The 19,105-nt window shown below is 36.8% G+C and overlaps 2 protein-coding genes across 6 annotated transcripts in view; one reads left to right on the top strand and one right to left on the bottom strand.

Moving 5' to 3' along the window:
* The window catches only part of LOC105450091, a 70,691-nt gene extending 59,248 nt beyond the window's left edge, over positions 1–11,443 (bottom strand). The window contains exons 1-2 of one of the 2 annotated variants that reach the window (XM_011689740.1): positions 11,206–11,443; positions 11,067–11,128 (exon numbers count right to left, since the gene is read on the bottom strand). The gene's annotated coding sequence lies outside the window, so the exon portion shown is untranslated. The remainder of the gene's footprint in view (positions 1–11,066; positions 11,129–11,205) is intronic. The other variant, XM_011689741.1, reaches the window with a different exon arrangement.
* Positions 1–19,105, top strand: part of LOC105450092 (FMRFamide receptor) — a 49,667-nt gene that overhangs the window by 24,911 nt on the left and 5,651 nt on the right. For 3 of the 4 annotated variants that reach the window (XM_011689743.1, XM_011689744.1, XM_011689746.1), the window contains exons 2-5: positions 11,903–12,139; positions 13,086–13,556; positions 17,042–17,310; positions 17,616–17,805. In XM_011689743.1, the coding sequence (XP_011688045.1) occupies positions 13,251–13,556; positions 17,042–17,310; positions 17,616–17,805 (765 nt within the window). In that variant the 5' untranslated portion in view covers positions 11,903–12,139; positions 13,086–13,250. Of the gene's footprint in view, positions 1–9,486; positions 9,536–11,902; positions 12,140–13,085; positions 13,557–17,041; positions 17,311–17,615; positions 17,806–19,105 lie in introns of those variants that run through there. The other variant, XM_011689745.1, reaches the window with a different exon arrangement.

The following is a 19,105-nucleotide window of genomic DNA, read 5'->3' as shown; positions in this document are numbered from 1 at the left end:
ATGTAAGAAACCTGAATAAGAAACCTAATTTCCATCAGGGCGAAAAAAAGTTGATAGGCAATATGTTCACGGAAACGAGATACCAAGTGGCGTATCTTAAATAAAGACACAGACCATTTTTATGTCCACGTCCTTGATTGTGATATACAAGCCAGATCCCTCGCGATAGTTTGCGCACCTGTGAGAACCATTAATCGTTAATTCAGTGAATATTGGAGGCACATTATAATTCAAATCCTTCGAATGACGCCCGCACTAATCGCCGATTGGTTTCACGGATCGATTTCAATTCCGTATTCCTTGTCACGAATTGTGCCGCGAATCTACCAACCAGATAAGAGAGTTTTCTGAAGATAAACACGCTAGCTTGTATACGTTATCACACAATTCGACATGGTGGAAACACCGGAATTTTGATATTTAAGTTAAAATTTAAGAAACGGGATCTTATAATCTGATTAACAGATCGTTCTAAGAACATCAAATTACATCGACATTGAAAATATTTATTAGATCCTAGATTGAGAATTTCTCGATCGTGTTCAGTATAATCATAAAAATGCGTAACTAACTGTCAAAGTGTCAAGAATTGTTAAGAAATCACGATGAGAACACAGTGAAAAAATCAATTTTGATTCTAACTGATCCTTGCAGCAGGATTGATCGCATTCGTAGAATTCTTACTTCATAGTTTTTACGATGTAAACGCAGCAATCAACAATGATTTAGAACTTGATAAAAGCTACAAATCATTGTCTTTAAAATAAAAAAATTTACCACAACTTTAATTAACTTGTTGTACTTATTTAGATTGATTTTTTTAAATCAGTTTATTTATTCAGACTTTACTTAATTAATCGGATTAATTAATTCAAACTCTTATCTCTTCATCTCACCAAGTTGTTAAAAAAAAAGTAGGTCAAATTACTGCCGCGAAGAACCCTTCATCTGTCGGGCTATCAAATAAGTATACGCCGTTCTGATCGCAGCGGCACGACGCGACGCTACGTTACGAAATAAACGGCGGTCGTTTCGCCGACCGACGTCACGCGGGCTCGTTCTAGAGCTGTTTGTATGGCTAGTAATCTCTCGTGCTATAATCCCATTATCTCTCAAGAGTGACACGGGGTGGAGATAGCTATCCGATGCGCGCGCGCGCGCGGCTCTTATTTAGAGAATACACGACCGGGGAAAATCTGCGGAGAAAAAAATTGATGCTTGTCGTCGAGATGCAATCACTTGGAACAAACACACCTTCCCTGCATGCATGTTCACGGTAATGAATTTTCGCCTCGCTTTACTAAACTAATACAAAGAAATGCATTTCTCTTGCGAGAGTTTTCGACGCTCAAGATAAAAAGACCGATAGGTTCTAGAGAGCTTGTTCATTTTTCGTTTATTTTCAACGCCACTTTATTGATCACTTAATCCCATGTAATATCAAAATATTTTTTAATTCGATATAACATACAAATGTATATTTTGAATTATCTTTTTTACACATTTTTACACATTTTTTTTCCTGTTAGATTCAAAACAATGGCATATAAATTGAGTTTTCAAATTGCACCGAAATAGAAAATGGAATATGTACTTTCATCTTTGTCGGAGAATTGCGAGACATTCTCCGTGTTTACTCCGTATGACCTATATTCATATATATCTTTCTCTTACGATTTATTAAGAAATAATTTCCTTCCGCGGCGCTGGAGACACTTGATTTTCCGCCTGGTAAACACTTGGCCTCGCAACGGCGCGAACCTCATCTACTTAAAAAGAGTTTATATCGCGGGGCAAACTGCACTTCGCAAATACGCGCGCGCCGCTAACGGGATAGAAAGGCCGATGGAAACAAAAAGGAGCCTTAATCTCTTCGTCCATTAATTTCGCGCCAGGTAACCGCACGCACGAGGGGGAGAGTAAATCGAACCACTATTTAATTTCTCTTCTCCATATTTAATATCCATGTTCCAGTTTCGCCGCTCAGTCCTCGTAACTCAAACTGGGAAAAATCGATTTTGCATTCGTCAAGAGTGATCCTGCCGCTTTTTCTCTTTTCGACAGGAGCTTACAACTAAAAACTGCAATAAATTAAGATTAGATCGCGACTTTATTTCTCTAGTCCTCGCGTGATCCACTCGTGCACGTGGCATGACAATCGACTGCACGCACTGAGAAAAACTTATTTAAATTTAAAATTACGATTCAGTCTTTCGAATTAAGATTTCTCCTCTGAAAAGTAGAGCTCCCTCGCGCCTATGAGCTCGAACGCCGGCGGTGTTTTCGCCGCTGGAAGACGTTCTTGAAACTCTTCAATTGAAATGCCAGTCAAGATAAAACTTTCCTCGCTGTGTTTTGAGTAAATACGAGAGCAAATAATAAACTACTTTTTTTTTTTTCTTTTGTGCCAAGCCCGGCTCGCTTAATTCAAACTTAATTTGCTACGACCGAACTTGCGTCCTCGCTTCAAGAAGAGAGAACGGCGCAATGCGAATTACGAAACTTTCGATAGAGTGTCCATCCGCGTTTCGCGAAGCGTCAAAAAGCTACGCGCGTGGAGTTTCGCGGCAGATTCTCGGCGGACAGCATTCGGCGGACAGTGTTCGGCGGTTAAAATTAGCCGAGGAGTTCCTATAGTTGACTCAGAGCTCCGCGCGGTGCAGAGAAAGAGAGAGAGAGAGAGAGAGAGGCTACTTGTATTTTTAGAGGGTTGGCAATAACGAAAGCGACAGCTGACCATTTTACCGAGCCGACGATAGGCCCTTTCCGTTTGACGCTTAGAGCGAATCCTCGTCACTCTTTTCGCCCCTGTAACATATCGTCTTTAAACGAATATCGTAGACTTACTGGATTTTTAAAATTCGAATTTATGTTAATTATTAAATTATATATTCTCAATAACTGAGAATGTGATTAAAAATTAATCAATCAAAAAATGCAATATACATATTTTTTCTAAACTTCTTTTTAGAGAAATTGGATTTAATTGTCTTCGAAATAAGTTCTTTAAAGCTCAGTGTTGCATTTAGCATCAAATGAATTTTTTACCGTTTATGCATATTCATCAGATTTTTAAATAAAAATTAATATGAAAATATAACAGTTTTTGGTACAAAAAATTTTGTTAGTTTTGTTTTACTATCTATAAAAATTGCATAGTTTCTTTAATAGAAAGATATCATTTTTCATAAAATATATACATCTTAAGATTATAAATGTAAAAATAATAAATTCCAATTTTTTTAATAAAATCATCGAATAAAGATGATATTCAATGAAAAGATTGTGAAACGGGTCATTGTTCGAAGCCGCGCTCGAAGCTTCGATCTGAATCGGTCGATCTAACAGCAAATGGAATTTTCCTGTACAATCATTTTCCTGGCCGACCAAAATGGGACGGCAAGTTAGTGCAAAGCCATAAAAGTTGTCCAAATATTGCTGGCACCTCTTGTGAACATAATAATATTAAATTATCGGACCACAGTTACGCTCGGGTGAATGCTTTCAATAGTTGGCGCCAATATTCTAGTTCAATAGTTGAGAACATCGATCTCAAAGAGAACGCGCGCGCTGCTCTGCTACAAAGTAGTCTTTCCGTATAAAAGGAATTTTCTATTGCGGGGCGATAATAATATTACATAGAGGAATTCCGTTACGTTTCTCTGTGCATCAAATATTTTTCATTTAATAATTTTTTGCGACAATTATAATTAATGGCAATCTCATTAAATTCAAGATCTTGATATGGCTGTAGTTTTTTAATAAAAATAATTTTCTAGAAATTAAAGTTTTTGTAAATTCTAAAGCGAAATTTTTAATAACTCTTTGTAGTAAACTTTCTGTTATTTTTTTCATCAATTTTTGTTTAAAAATTAAATAAATTTGAAAACACATGTTAATATGAAAGTTTACATTTTCCCTGAATTGTCTAAATATTAATTTATATTTTTTAAACTTGTATTTATTATTATGTTATATATTTATATGCTCTTTCTCGTATTTCCATGTAATTATAGCTATAAATCTTATAATTTCGTGAAATTTATAGTTTAATTTGCGATTCGTTAGTTTGATTGCGCGAAATACCGGGTCCGAAATTTGGGAAAATAGAGTTAGAAACTGTTAGGAATAGATTTTATCCAACTGTTCACACACGAATCAGTGTACACAAGGTTCCTAATGAATTCGTTTAATTGGCGTCAGTATGAATAGAGTGATCAGGTGATGTATTAATAAAAGCAGCCCTCAGTAGGCCTGTCGCAATCTTAGATTCCCTTGTGGTCGACCCGCCAATTTCGCAACGGATGGCTCTTATAAAAGCGATGATGATCAGCTTGGAACGTATGGTCGCGATAATTTCTGCACGAGTTTACGGAGGCTACGTTGACACATTTGCGCGGGTACGAAAGCGTTTAACACTTATTAAAACAAACGCCCGACGCTCGTCGTCGGGACGCCGCGGCAACGAAACGTCTGGCGGCTGGAAATTTGAATCTCATCTGCACTTTATTCAGGACATTATTCTGACATCACCGAAAGCTGTTTCGCCCTTCAATTAAAAATATTCAAGCGTCCTATTAGCCGGGTGATGTAAAAACGATATTTCACATGTACAGCAACAGTTTCAATCAGGAAATTAAATCCTCCGAGGAACGGAGACGTCCTAAAAAAATGTACCCGGAAAGGTAATGACGCGTGTGGATTCTGTTGAAAAATGATCATCCAACTGTCACCGAAATAGGTCATTCGTATAAGAATGACGATGCGCGTCGTAAGTGTAAAATGTGAAAATAATTCCTCTGTTTATATGATTGTGATCGAGATAGTTGTAACAAACGGTGAAATGATTTCACGCGTCGGCAGCGAGAAATATGTTTTGTTATAAGAACTTTCATCCATCATTTCTTAGTCGGTTAAAACGACAGAAAATGATAAGAATAATAAAAGGATGGAAAATATATAATTTTTATCTTTTTGGAAAAAAGTAGAAGTTGTACTTCTTAAAAATGTTAAAAGGACGGATGTATATGTACTAAGAATATGTAAAAATGTGAAAATCTGTGTGCGGGTCGACGACAGTCGGATTTAAAGCGTAGTTTCTCGCAGTAGGATTGTCGCAGTTATGTAGAGGGTAAACAAAGCAGAGGATGAAAGTAAGAAATTTAAAACGTTCTCGGAAAAAGATTGGTCGCCGAGTAAATTATATCGAGTATAATTAACATCCAGCTCGGTTGCCTCTCGTGCGACTAATGGAGGATTAACGACCGTGCAAACGGTTAGAGTATATATCTGCGTGGATGCGTTAATCCTATTATTCTCGCAGTAAATTTTTTTCATCGCGGTAAAAAAGTGCCGCAATGGAGGAAAAAAAAAGACAACGACGTTTTAGTGATTTGTAAGAGTTACGAACACAGTGCTCTCTCATTTTTGCTACACGCTTTGACGTTATTGCTCAAAAGGACTTATTTTGAGTTATTTCTCGGAGGGGATCTCTCTGTTCCTCCCCGAATAACGAGGCAGAGAGAAACACGATCCCATTTCAGGGAACGATCGCGGAGCCTCGGCAGCAAGATTGATGCCGTTTCGGTTGCCGTTGCAGGCTCAGAGCGAACGGAGTCACGTAATTATGCAAATACGCAGAAGCAGAATAGGATGCCGGGGAGCCCTGCGCGCTTTCTTCCGTAATGTCCGCAGTGGAAACGACGCCGCCGGTACCAGCTGCTGCGTTCACGCTTCGGCGTTATTACCTACAACTGACACTAATCCCATCTCATTTCCTGACCGCTCCACTTTGCGGGGGCAACGAAACTAAGCGTAACACCGGCGCGACCCACTTGATAAATAAAAAGTTTCAGTGACAAATGTACGTGCCAATCTTTAACTCTAGGTATACAGTTTTTTTTTTTACGACGTCGTATACACACTGAGGTCTCGGGAACCCCATCCATATTTATTACTGTAACTTTAGTAAAAATGAACATATTTCAATTAATTTTTTTTTCAATCGATAGAGAATCGACCAAGAAACAAGCCCACAATGTTTAAAAGTCGAATTAAAAAGCTCCTAAGATATACGGGTTCAAAGAAAAAGGAAAGTTCAAAAACGCGATAAAATCTCGATTTAAGCATCTTTTTCAAAAAATCATATCTCTTTTGTTTTTATAGACCGATTTAAAAAATCCTTGAAAATTATGAAAGGGCATACTTGAAATAGTAACAAAAAATTCGGCGATCCGATATTTTAATTTTTTAACAAAACTGCAAGCAGTTCCGGGAACCGTGTGGGCTCACTTCAACTGCTCGGTTGTTGAGCGACAATTGCCGCGTCAATACGTCTTCCTACCGAGGAGATCCCAAACTTTTTTTACGTCAATATCCCAAATCCCTCCCATTCCAATTTCAGAAATGCCAAATCGAGAAAGTTTTGCTGAGGGTTCCGAGGACCTTAGTGTGTATATCTAGAATTAACGAGTCTCCGACGTTTCGGTTTAACACTTTATCGACAAGATAAACGTAAGGCACAAACGTAGACAATCACATGATTCGATTTGTTAAGTTGGTTTGCTAAGTTAAGTCTTTTAATTAAATTGAATTAAAACTTTTCAATGTTTATGTCATTTTCTGCAGCTTTTTTAAAAAAAGTGTCGTTCACATTTTAAAACAGGGACGTTTAATTTTAAAAAAACTTAGCCTCGAAAGACTTATTAAATGTAGTCCCTTTATTTTCTCATAACAACACGTAGCTGTTATTGAAATATTCAATAACGTATGTGTAAATAATCCAAATTCCAATGTTCAGCGGCGAGAAGAATTCCGTTTACTTGGTTAATATTTCGTAGCTTACAGCTCGTGAGATATTAACGTCTCAACAGTGAGACAAGAGCCTTTTTTTTTAGCTTCTGGTAGCTGTCATTAATACACGTGTTACCAGAGTGCAGTGAGAGTTTTCGAGAGTGTTCTATATATATATATATATATATATAGCTAGACTATCGTTTCGCACATCGATATAAATACTATTTTTCAGTCCTCCGCGCTTAGCCGAACTTCGAGTGGGTATGGCCGTCTTCGTGTAACACCTGTCATTGCAGTGTCACGCACGCATATATACATAGTGCTCCGGAATAAACTCGCGAAACAAAAAAAGATTTATCGATATTTGACGAAGGTAAAAAGTGGGGCTCCGTTCGCAAACAATCCGCTTAGTCTCTCCGGTAATTCTTCCGTTATTTCTTGTTAACACGCGCGCGGTCAGACACGTAGACGCATAAGTAAAAAAGGAAGGTAAAAAACCATTATTAAAACACAACGCGCAGCTTTTCTTTAAAGCCGATTACTTTCCTCTGATAAAATGTGCTTAAATTAACGACTGCTGTTGCGCGCGAATCTTTTGGCGTATAGCATTTCAAGGGGATCTGCAGTTTTAATCTGTGAGGGGATCTGCCGTTTTAATTGAAATGAAAAGAGAAAAAAACGGAAAAAACGAGAATATAGTCCATTACATTGCACGATGAAATAAAAGATAGAATATATCGCCGGTCATTGTTCTCCGAGACATGTTTTCTCGTTCGAAAAATTGCGACTGCCGCGGAACGTAGAGATCGTGCTTAACGAGGCGGAAAGAGAAGGATATGCCGCTGCAATAATAAAGCCTCGAATTAATCCGCGGCGTACCCGAAACAAAAATGCATCTCTCTTGCGGGCGGCAAATTGCGGTCGGATGCATTTCGCGTTAACCTGTACTTCCCGTAAATCACCTCCGGAATGCATTCAAGACGCGCCGTTGCGTATCTCAGCTTCTCTCTCATAGCTTTATCCGCTGTCCAAGGGAAATTAGTTTAGAAGCAAGTATTTTAATGCATTCGTAATATAATTAATTACGACAATAATATTTTCTGACGGTATTGAGAGAAAATTAATTAGCGAAACTGTTCCGCGCGAGGATATTTGCATAATAAAGTTTACAATTTCTTTCTCTACGGTGAAAATTTTATCGTTCTTTCCAGAGATGAGTTTCGTCCCAGAAGAAAATTTTGTTATCGCCTGTGCAGTTGACTTCCGTTTTGCAATGCGATTTCACTCTTGGTCAGATAATTTTATTCTGGAAATAAGAGATGGGGAAAGAGAGGAAATCTGCAAAGGAAGCATTTTAATAAGTCTAAAAATACCTACTCGAGAAACGAAAGTGCATTATTAAAGAATGCTTGAAAAAAACTGTATAAAATGCTGCGATTTAGAGAGAGAAAGAGAGAGAGAGGGGGGAGGGAGATGGGAAGGAAGAGAAGGGGATATAATCTAAAAGTTTTCTCATACAGAAATGTCATTTCGGTTCTTGCTGCGGAATGTATATATAAATCATCGTTTCAATACTATCACGTGAAAAATGTTTGTTTGAAAAAAGTCGAATGACTTCACGAAAAGACGGAATGTCATTTCTGACAAATGTATTATGCCTCAAGGCAAACCGAATAAAAAAAAAGGGTAAAAATGTGACCCACGAAGTTACTCGCGAGCGGGTCTGCCACAACAGAGGAAGAGCCCGCCTGAATACATCTTCTGTGCGGAGCGAAGAAATATTGTATTTTTTGTTCCCGGCTCATGCCGATGTCTCGGAATGAAGGGAAGGGTACGATACGGCGTATTTCGCATGAGAAATAGGCATGGCACACGTGTATCGTCATATATAAAGCAAATTTCAAAGTTTAAGATAATCATTGAACATTATTTTCCTCTCATCTACATGCACGCAAAATATACGAGAAACATATATTCGATATATAAGTAATTAATGTAACAAACCTAGAAATAATATAATATTTAATTTTCAGCTAATGTAGATGAAGAATATTATGTAGATGAAGAGTATTACGCAGTAGCAATGTGAAATAACATAGATATGGTATGTTTATTTAATAGCTACGATGTTTAATAGAGCCGCGCCTTTTTTACTGTAAATTAGCACAAGCACGTACGTTATAATTTAGACACACTAATTGCGCGCGCGGCGCGACGGGCGCTCGATTACCGCGAATTAATTCTGGCATCCCGCAGACGCTGCTTCGCGCGAAGTGCGAATTTACGTGCGTTTCTGTTCGGACGCGCGCAAATATCGCTGTTACGCAACGTTATCAAAGAGGTGGCCAGCCATCTCGGCGTTCCGAGACGTCGAGACGCGTGCCAAGACCGAAAAGCAGAAGAGGATACCTGCTCGCTTACTCCGGTTTCCCCGATGTGCGTTAAACGCCGACTTCGCGAAACTTTCTCGCGTTTCGACGACGCGTGATGTATATATCCCGGCGGGGAGGAAAGAGTTTAAAAATAAGTTGATCGACGGGCCGGATTTTCGTCGACCACCCGGCGGGAATAGATCAGCCGGCGCAAATTGGTTTTTGTCTTCAAGTGACACGCGAATCGCGGCTCGGCTCCCACACGGAATAATTTACAGCTGGGGGCATTTATTTGGACCCCCACGGTGAATCCCGGTGCCCGGCGTGATCTGAATGCCGAAGAGGCGAGCTTGACACACGTGTAGTAGGTAATTTCTGCAAGATTGACCTACGCTTTTCCAATTTGCTCCAAATGTCAAAAGATATTTAAGGGGCTTTCCGGAGTAAGCGGATTACGTAACGATTGCACACGCGTGAGATTTTTATCTATTCTTATTCCGGGCAGAAAGTCCTTCCTTTTTCTTGGGACGTTCAGTGCGTTACAGCTTTGGAACCAATACATCACGAAGGAAAATTTTGTGTGTAAAATTGTTCTTAGATATTAATTTCAAAATTAGCTAAAATCTTTTGCAATATAATATCTGCGTAAAATGATTGGAAATAACATGAAAAAGGATTGCTTTAAACAAATATATAAAACGCGTTACAAAAATAAGGAATAGAAATAAGAAATATAAAAATAAGAAATATAGATTTTAAAAATTTTATGTATTCTGTGCTACTTATGTGCTATAAAATACGTTTTTACATTCGCTCATATTATATACAAATTAACTAATTACTTAGTTTAGATTTCAAATCAGCATATCAACTACAACCATCTTTGTTCATTACTACTGTTTTTTCTACATTTATGTGTTTGCACTCATTAAAGCTATTATTATTGTATTATTAATTAAATGAAAATTGGATGAGAAGGCATTTATCTAAAAATAATCTTTTGCATAGATATATCGATACAGTATTAAGAAGAAACCTCTTTGTTTAAATTTCTAGATGCTATATAAATCTCTATATAAGACAGTTACAGCCGTTTCTATCAGCTTGTGTGAGGCAAACGGCGGGGTGACATTGTTACAAATTGAAACGGAGATGATCGGAAACGCGGAAGACCGTAACCGCGCGCGATATCGGCGGTGCGGAAATCGAGTAGGTATACCGCAATTGGCGATATGCAGCTGCGTCGCATATACGCAGCCGTATAGGGTCGCTTTCGAACGGACGTGAACGTCGCCGATGCGATCAGCCGTGCTGACAACACACAATCGGTATTGCACGCAAGACGTATCTTTACGCCCTTACGCGCGTACATGTGTGCGCCCGCGATAACGCACACAAGCGTGAACGTATATACGCGTTCGCAAAGCACGTAATCGCAAACCCTTATCGCGTCCGTCACCATTCGTCGTAGATAAGATTCCCGTCCATTTATCCCCGAGATTGTAAAACGAGTATAAATCATTGTAATAAATTAATTAATGCAGAATAAGTGGCTGAAAAGAGCGTTTAATTGCGCATTAACCCGCGCTATCCCGTTTAACTATCATTGGACTCAGAAAAAGTGATAAATTTTTATTTGCACGGCAACATCGAACGATCCGTCCGTGAGCGGTTCTATCTACTTTTATTTCCGTCAGATAAATCGAAACATTTGCGCGGTACGAATATAACGTGTCGTAAAGCCTGAGTGTTCCACTAGAATGTAATTTCAGAATTTCAGAATTTTTCACAATAAGAGCAAATATCTTTAAGGGAGAAAATAATTTCTTATCGTAATTACGCTTTAATCAACGAAGGAGCGATTTGTATCAAGCAATATAATAATATTTCAGTACATACGTTTATCTTCTGGCCTGGAAACAGTCAAAAGTCGTTGGCTAAAAAACGAAACACGAGCAAATCTGTAAATAATTTTAATACCAATACATAAATGATTTAACATAGCTTATGTCGTGTTCGCTTAAGTAAGGATTCTCACCGATTTTATATATGTGATCCAATTTAAACGCAAATCCTGGGAGCGCTTCCGAACGGGAGAATTACCCGAGAATAGGTCCGATAGGTAAATCCAATTGCTATTACTCGCCAATATCACGCCGTGGAAAATGTACGTCTTCTCAGCTTCAAATTGACGAACTCGCGAACTTACTCGGTCGAGATTTCCAACACACACTGATCGTGAGGAACCTTTGACGGTGACTCCGCGTGTTATTTCTTATAACTATGCGCTATTTACGCAGCTCGACGGACGCGATCGACCGTGTCTGTTTGCAAACAAATCCGACGGCCCACGAAAGGCACTCGGTAAACGTTGTGGCGAATAAACTAGATTAATAAATCATATAACTGTACGCGAATTACCCGCTGTTACGCTCGGTGAACTGGTAGCAATGACAAACTCGTTGAAATGAAACTTTAAATTGCAAAAACGCTCGAAATGCATCACAAAGAGATAATGAGAAACTCTACGATATTAAAATATAATATTGAAAATCTGTACATCTCAAGATTGCTATTATATTATTGCGATTCTCGCTTATGATTCCACAATATTAGATTCATATACTATTTCTTTATCATCAATAATAATTGAAATAATATCTGCTTCTTTAAAAGGCGCGTGGAAAACGCAATTGTTTACTTCGTAAAAAAAATGTACATTTTCTTACCTTCAGTTCGCAGAGTATCGCCGTTCAAGTTACTGCGACCAAGGATTCGGATGGCAAGGCGGCTCGCGGTTCGTCGTAAAACTGCGATACATCGTAAGAGCATCTATGCGGAACTCTCTACGCGGCGTCGACAAAACCGATACGATTCTCTCCACGAGACACAATCGAGGAGCAAGATAAATCGAGCAGGGGATCGCGACGTTATGGTACCCGGATTCGCTTCAATATCTTCCGAAAGGCAACGTGAGTTCGAGTCGTCAAGTCGACATTTGATAACAAAGGCGAAAGACTAGTTTCTTCTTTTTAAAACGTGGCGACGATCTTTCATCGGGATAAACTTTAGCGATTTCAAGCTTTCAGACGCGGATCGCTTGACTGAAAGTGAACTCTTTTTCCGCGACTTTTTCTTAACAAAAATTAAATCAATCCGAAAGAACATTAGAGTAAATACATATATGTAACGAAGCCTTTACGTATACACGAAAAAAAAGAAATAAATCTTAAAACCTAAGTAGTGTTAGAATATGTGTTAGCGTAACTTTAAATCGCGTGTTCTTTTAATACAAAAAAATTTTATGTTTAAATGTATTATATTTGCTCTTTAAATCGTACATATTTTATAAATATAAATTTTCAATAATCGAATATTGCGGTCGATCTATTAGCCTATTGTCATTGCCAAGTAATAATACAAAAAATGACGAAGACAAATAATAATAATTTAAACTAGACGTATGTGAACAACACAAATAAATTCGAGAATGCCTTCTATGGTCACGGCTGGATCTTGGTGCCTAATAAATTCTATATGAATTTTTAATCCATTATATTCAGCTGTTTAAACTTAAGCGTGCCGAATAAATTTCGGATTTGCAACGCAATCATTAGCCGAGGCTGGAATAGCGAGATCACAATCTTATGCTTATATAATACTTATAATCGATGCTTATAAGCATCTTAAAATACTGAAAAGAATTTATTGCGAAAAATATTATCTCAGCCAGGCTAAACAATGGAATAAAAAATTCATATATAGAATTTATTAGGCACCCAGGCTCTCCGTGATCGTAGAAGATTCGACGCTCTCGGACAAAAACAAATGTTTAAGGACTAACATTGTAAGTTAATTTACGAGAATGCAATTAAGTAACAAAACAATTAAGCCAAAAATTATACGAATAATTTGCAGTTGATAAACTCGAAGAGCTCGAAAATTTGATCAGAATTGAAGACAAGCAAGAGACAAGGTTAGACAGGGAGGACAAGGAGCTCGCGAGGGTGAAGATGGTAACGTGATAAGGCGAGATCGAAAGGCAATGCAAAATCGGGAAGTGATAGAAAATTGCTGAACGTGATGGAAATAAGCTCGATAACGACGACGGCGACGGTCGCTTCCGATTATTATGACGTTGGTGGATTCATGCATTATAACTACAGCAATGACAGCTACGACGGGCCACTCGAATGTAGGCAGGAGGTCAATACCAACAGCCTGCCCGACTTCATCATTTATGGCATATTCGTCAACCTGATCGGTCTTTTCGGGATCTTCGGTAACACGATCTCGATGATCATCCTGTCGCGGCCGCAGATGAAGTCGTCCATCAATTATCTGCTGATCGGATTGGCCAGATGCGACACCGTACTGATCATCATCGCGGTAAGTCTCTCTTGGTATATGTAATTACGCCTTGCTTAATTTCTTGCGCGAGAGAAATAAATATATTTAAGCTTTACGAGAAAGAAACGAGTAATCGAGATAAAAATTACGCAAGGACGTAAAAAGCGTTTTAAAAAGTCACAAGAATAAGTAAAATATAATTCTTTAAAGAGCCAGTAAATGTGATTAATAAATGCGGAAAATTGTGGTTTGCTTATATAAGCTAATGTACCGTTAGCTTCATTTCTTGACACTTTGAAGTAATTGGAAATTTACGTGAAGGAAAAAAATATGCTGATACCTCGTTTAAACTCGTGAACATTTTTATGAATTCGCATTAATGCGGAGTTCAAACGCTAGAATTATTGTGCAGGGTCGTAAAACGAAATATTGCACGTTTAATGTAAAAGAAACGGTCAAAGTTAACAGCCACTCGAGTGAGCTTCGTCGAGCTACTTTTCGCCCTTATTACGAAGAAATAATATGAGAGTTTTTATTATACCGAAATTAATGTGCTTGAATTTAAAAGCTTTTAAGGGACATTTTATTATTTAATAGAATAATGAGTTTAATACATATATTAAATTAATATAAATTATATTAAATTTATACATCGGATATTAATATTTTATAATTTTATATTAGTCAAAACATTATTAAATTATTTATTATATACCTAAAAAGTTTCACTTGTTTTCTTTAAAAGGATAACGGATGAAATTTAAATACCTTTCGCTAGTCAAATGTAATCAATGATGCGATGGATATTTAGTGTTTGCCCAAACGATTTAATTATTAAATTCAGCTAAGCGTAAATATGTATGGAATATGTAAATATGTATTTCCACCCATTATGTATACTCTATAAGATTTATTTTGCAAAACTTAAAGACACGTCTTCTCAAATCGCGACTTCTCTCACCGCGACCTCAATTGCGACGTGTGATAAATCGCAACCGGCCGTACGGAAAATCAATGTTTAATTGGCACACATGACCAGAAACGATTTTCAATAGGATCGTGGAACGATTCGTAATTGCCATCGGATGACCCAGCGTTTACCGTCGCGTCTGGCCGCTGCCAATCAATCATGCGCACCAGATAAAATTTAAAAAAAAACATCCACCATTCGCGTCGTTCCTGAACCATTGAGTTGCATTTCGAAGGGCTTATCGCGACGCCTTGTTACCGTTTATCTTTTATTAACAATAGCTCTCGAATCAACCGAGCTCGCTCATGTCGAAAGTGATACGAGTTAACGTTTCAGAGACAACATGTTTAATCCTCTTTGTCGGATATACGGGATGTTTTCGAAGCACCGTCACAAAACGCGCGACAAAATGCAGAAAAATGGTTATTCTATCTATTTTAGCGTTAACGTTAATTAGTAATTTCGTAATTATGAATGAAAGAATCTCCCGTGAATTAAGCTACATGTACATGTATTGCAAAACTTTATTCTTTATTTAACTTTACACAGATCCTCGTTTGAATGAAATTTTCATTCAAAGATCGCATTTTATACTTAATATAATATTAAATATAAAAAATAATTAAAAATAACTAAAAATAACTAGATGTAAAAAATTTTTATAGCTTAATTAAAATAATATCCAATTATAAATTTTTTCAATTTAAAACATTTATTTATTATAAAAGTTAAAAAATGTAATCTTATAAGTTTAATTAATATTTTACACGCGATAAAAGTATCTGCTTTTTTATTAAGTTATTATTTCAATCATGGTTTTGAAACATCCTTTGTACGAATATCTTTCACTGATGAGTTAAAAATGCAAAATTTCTCGCGTATTTACCTTCGCGTTAGACGAACCTGACAATTAATTAATCTTTGCCGTACCAAACGAAATAGTTAAGAGTATGAAAAGAAGGATGTTTGATAATGAACGTTAAATATCGAAATTCAATTTTTATAAAACATCCCTGTCACTGCGGCCGTAATACTTTGTAGTAAAAATCCAGCCGCAAGACCTTTCATTTTAATTTTACCCTTAATCCCGTGTTTCACGCAGTCGTAAATTTCCAACAGAGCCGAGTTTTTCATTAAAATAAATTCTCTTTAATATAATCCAGTAGTGCGTCCCCGGTTTATCTCATACAATTTCAGCTATTTTTCTAAAAATATAATTTATATATGTATCCCTTTATCTGTATTTTACCTATATGCTCTCGCATTTTTTACCTCGAATATGTCAACTTTACATACGTTTATGTGACTCTACAGATTTTACAATTTTTAAATCCAAAGCGAATATAAAGAAGAAAATTTGTTGCTACGAAGAACGTTGAAGAAATGGCCGCAACAAATTTTGTAATTTGCATTACTAAATTTGAAAATTTTAATTTGAAAATATACTCTGCTGGAAAAATACGTACATATATTCAGTCTCCAGGTAGTATAAAAATGAACTAATAAATTATGATACGTCCAATTATATGATTATATATATACATGATATATATCTAAAAATAATTATACAAAATATAATTTTGAAAAAAAATTTATGAGTAAATCAAATGTATAGAAAAAATTTATTTTTCAAACATTTTACGATAGAATTGGTTTTAATTTTTGTCGGAGATTTTAGTTTCTCTCATTTATATCTTCAGTATAAATGAAATGATATAATAAAGGATCAGATATCATATAGATCAAGTTTTATCTGTTTTACGTAGAGTAATTTTGTACGTCACCCTCGTAGCAATGCTTGTCAATATAAATTCGCGACGCAGAGGAGAAGAATTAATGTCGTCGAAAATACATGGCCCGCCAAGACTCTGTAGACTAATATGGATCACACGTCAAGCTTATGTAAATAAGTCACCACGTGTTACGCGGTTTCGCGGATAAAGTCAAGACTAACAGAGCTGACACAGTCGTGGTAAATAGGATCTTCCGGTTTAAAAGAGATGAGCCGGAGGAGAGGGACGCATCCCGCCAACCCTCTCGAGGCCACATTACACAAGCCACCCTGATTATTAATTAATTACTCGAAGCGAACTCACCCTCGACTTCGCGCTCCCTCTTACTAACGAACTATTTAAGTACTCATCGATTAAACGTCGCGAGCATAAAGACGGCGTACACGTCTATAAATAACAGTCGATTAAAGTATTGAAGTATTTTTTTCACGGAAAAGTATTTTAAAAATAACATTTGCTAAAGAGTGAACTAATTAAAATGGAATACTTTTTAACAAAATATTTAAAAGATTTATTTAATTAAAATTGTAAAAATATTTTTAATGTCATACAAATAAAGATCCAAATAAATAATGGAAAAATTTATTTTGATGTAATATAACTATAAGAACAAATTTATTTTATTAATTAAAATTTCAACGATTGTCTATTAAAAAAACTGTAAAAGCCGAATTCGAGCAAATGATAAAGGAGAAAATTCAGAATACATATTACATAAGAAGCTCTTGTCCTTGTTGTATTTATAAACTATGCATTTATAGGTATTAATCTACGGATTACCGGCAATTTACACGTATACCGGCGCGCTATTCGACTATAAATTCATCGTCTATCCGAAGACCATCAGGTACCTGTATCCGCTGGCTTGCATAGCGCAATTTGTGACGGTGTATCTGACGTTAACGGTGACTTTAGAGAGATACATCGCGGTCTGCCATCCGCTGAAAGCCAGATCCTTCTGCACTTACGGACGGGCCCAAGTGGCAGTGGCAGTCATAGTGATCGTCGCCTTTATTTACAATCTGCCCAAGTGAGTAATCGATTTAACGTTTCTCATGCCTTCTCTCAATTTACAGCCGTTAAATGAAGATTAGTACATGATAGATATCTATAATAAGATTGGTATAATAAAAAAAAGCTTTAAAATAATTGCAATTAAATTTTCGATTTTTTGTATCATTTAGAACGATGTAATGTAAAACATTCGTAGTGAGAGAAAAGATGAAAGAAGAAGAGAATTTGAAAAACTTGCTGCACTCGCAATCAGTCGATTGCAACAGCAGTTGAAGTCACTTCTGGAAATTAACGGAAAAATTAATTTCTGAATTTATTTAGATTCTGGGAAATCAAAGTGTACAACGAGAGGCACTGGAAGTACAATATCACGGTGTACTGCGTAGACGCAACCGAATTAAGGAGCAACGAGTTTTACGTCACCCTGTACATCCACTGGATGTACTTCTTCGTGTACTACATGTTCCCGTTTATCATGCTGGTGATTTTTAACACGGCCATTTATCGACGGGTGAGTAACACGAGTAAAGCCCAACATCATAAATCCGAATTATTTTGCTAAAACAATATCGCACGGGTGATGGAGTTTTAAAAAATAATGTACCTCAGTATAAAAGAATATTTTATTTCGCACGTGTACGAATTTTATTTTTAGTCTCATTTACTCCGAATGTAAATTATACAGAACCTGCAAATGATTGCAAAATGCGTCGTAAGCCGATAGGAAAAATTAGAGAAACATTCACCATATATTTTATTACGAGCAAGAACGTCGTCTGTGCGATCGTCAAATTTCGTATTGGAAACATGGCAAAAAACATTGACAACCCAAAATGAAACGCGAAACAGAGTCGGATTAAACGTGAGATATCGAACAGCTTGTCAGCGGCAGCGAGCTTCCCCCAATAGAATCAACATTTCCCAGAGCTCTACCGCTCCGTTTTATTAAAACTTCTTTTTAGAATTTGCAATAAGTCATGACGGCGGAGAGCAGGGAGGGGAGAAACGTGGCCGGGCCGCTATACCGCAATAAGTTCGCGTAACGGCCGGCTGTATGACATAAAAGTACGAATAATAAGTCGGGGCGACGAAACCAATAAAGTTACTCAGAGTGTATAAGTATATATATATTCTCTTTGATACACGTGCGCACGCTTAGAATTCGCGAGCACGTATAACGAAATTCACGGACGGCTGCCCTCACACGTGCCACTTGTGCGGACCACACGACTGCAGCTGCAGACACAAGCAATATCGTTCTCCACCTCTTCCTTGTCCTTCGACGAAATACGCGAAACATTTACAGTGGGAAGTTAACATGCGTTAAATATTGCGAAAGAATGTCGGCATTCAAATTTTATAGATAATAATAACCTAATGCGGTATTATCAGCAAAATACTAAATAGTCTCAGTATTAAAAATTATAGTATAATAAATTCATGTCTCACTATCTTACTTTTCTATAATTAATTGGACAAAAAAATTATTAAAGAGAAATAGAAATTAATACAACTAATCTATATAAATTAATAAAGATTTTCTTTGCAGTTGTTAATAAGATTTTAGAAGATAAATTTTATAAGATAAACATAACACTTTTTTGAAAAATATCTTTTATTTGTGCAATTTAATTGCACGAAAAATGGAAGTTATCGACTTAACATGCCTTTTTTTAGGTAGAATATGAGATATATGTAAGAGATATATAAAAGTAATGAGATATTTAATATGATTTTGTATTTGTGCGTGCGTGCGTTTGTTTTGTTCTAGTATATTTAAGCGCGCGCTTTGTTTTGTTCTAGTATATATA

This window comes from Wasmannia auropunctata, unplaced genomic scaffold, assembly GCF_000956235.1.
Source record: "Wasmannia auropunctata unplaced genomic scaffold, wasmannia.A_1.0 LD336069.1, whole genome shotgun sequence".
NCBI classification, from domain to species: domain Eukaryota; kingdom Metazoa; phylum Arthropoda; class Insecta; order Hymenoptera; family Formicidae; genus Wasmannia; species Wasmannia auropunctata.
The sequence above is the reverse complement of the archived record's forward strand: the minus strand, read 5'-3'. Positions and strand labels throughout refer to the sequence as shown.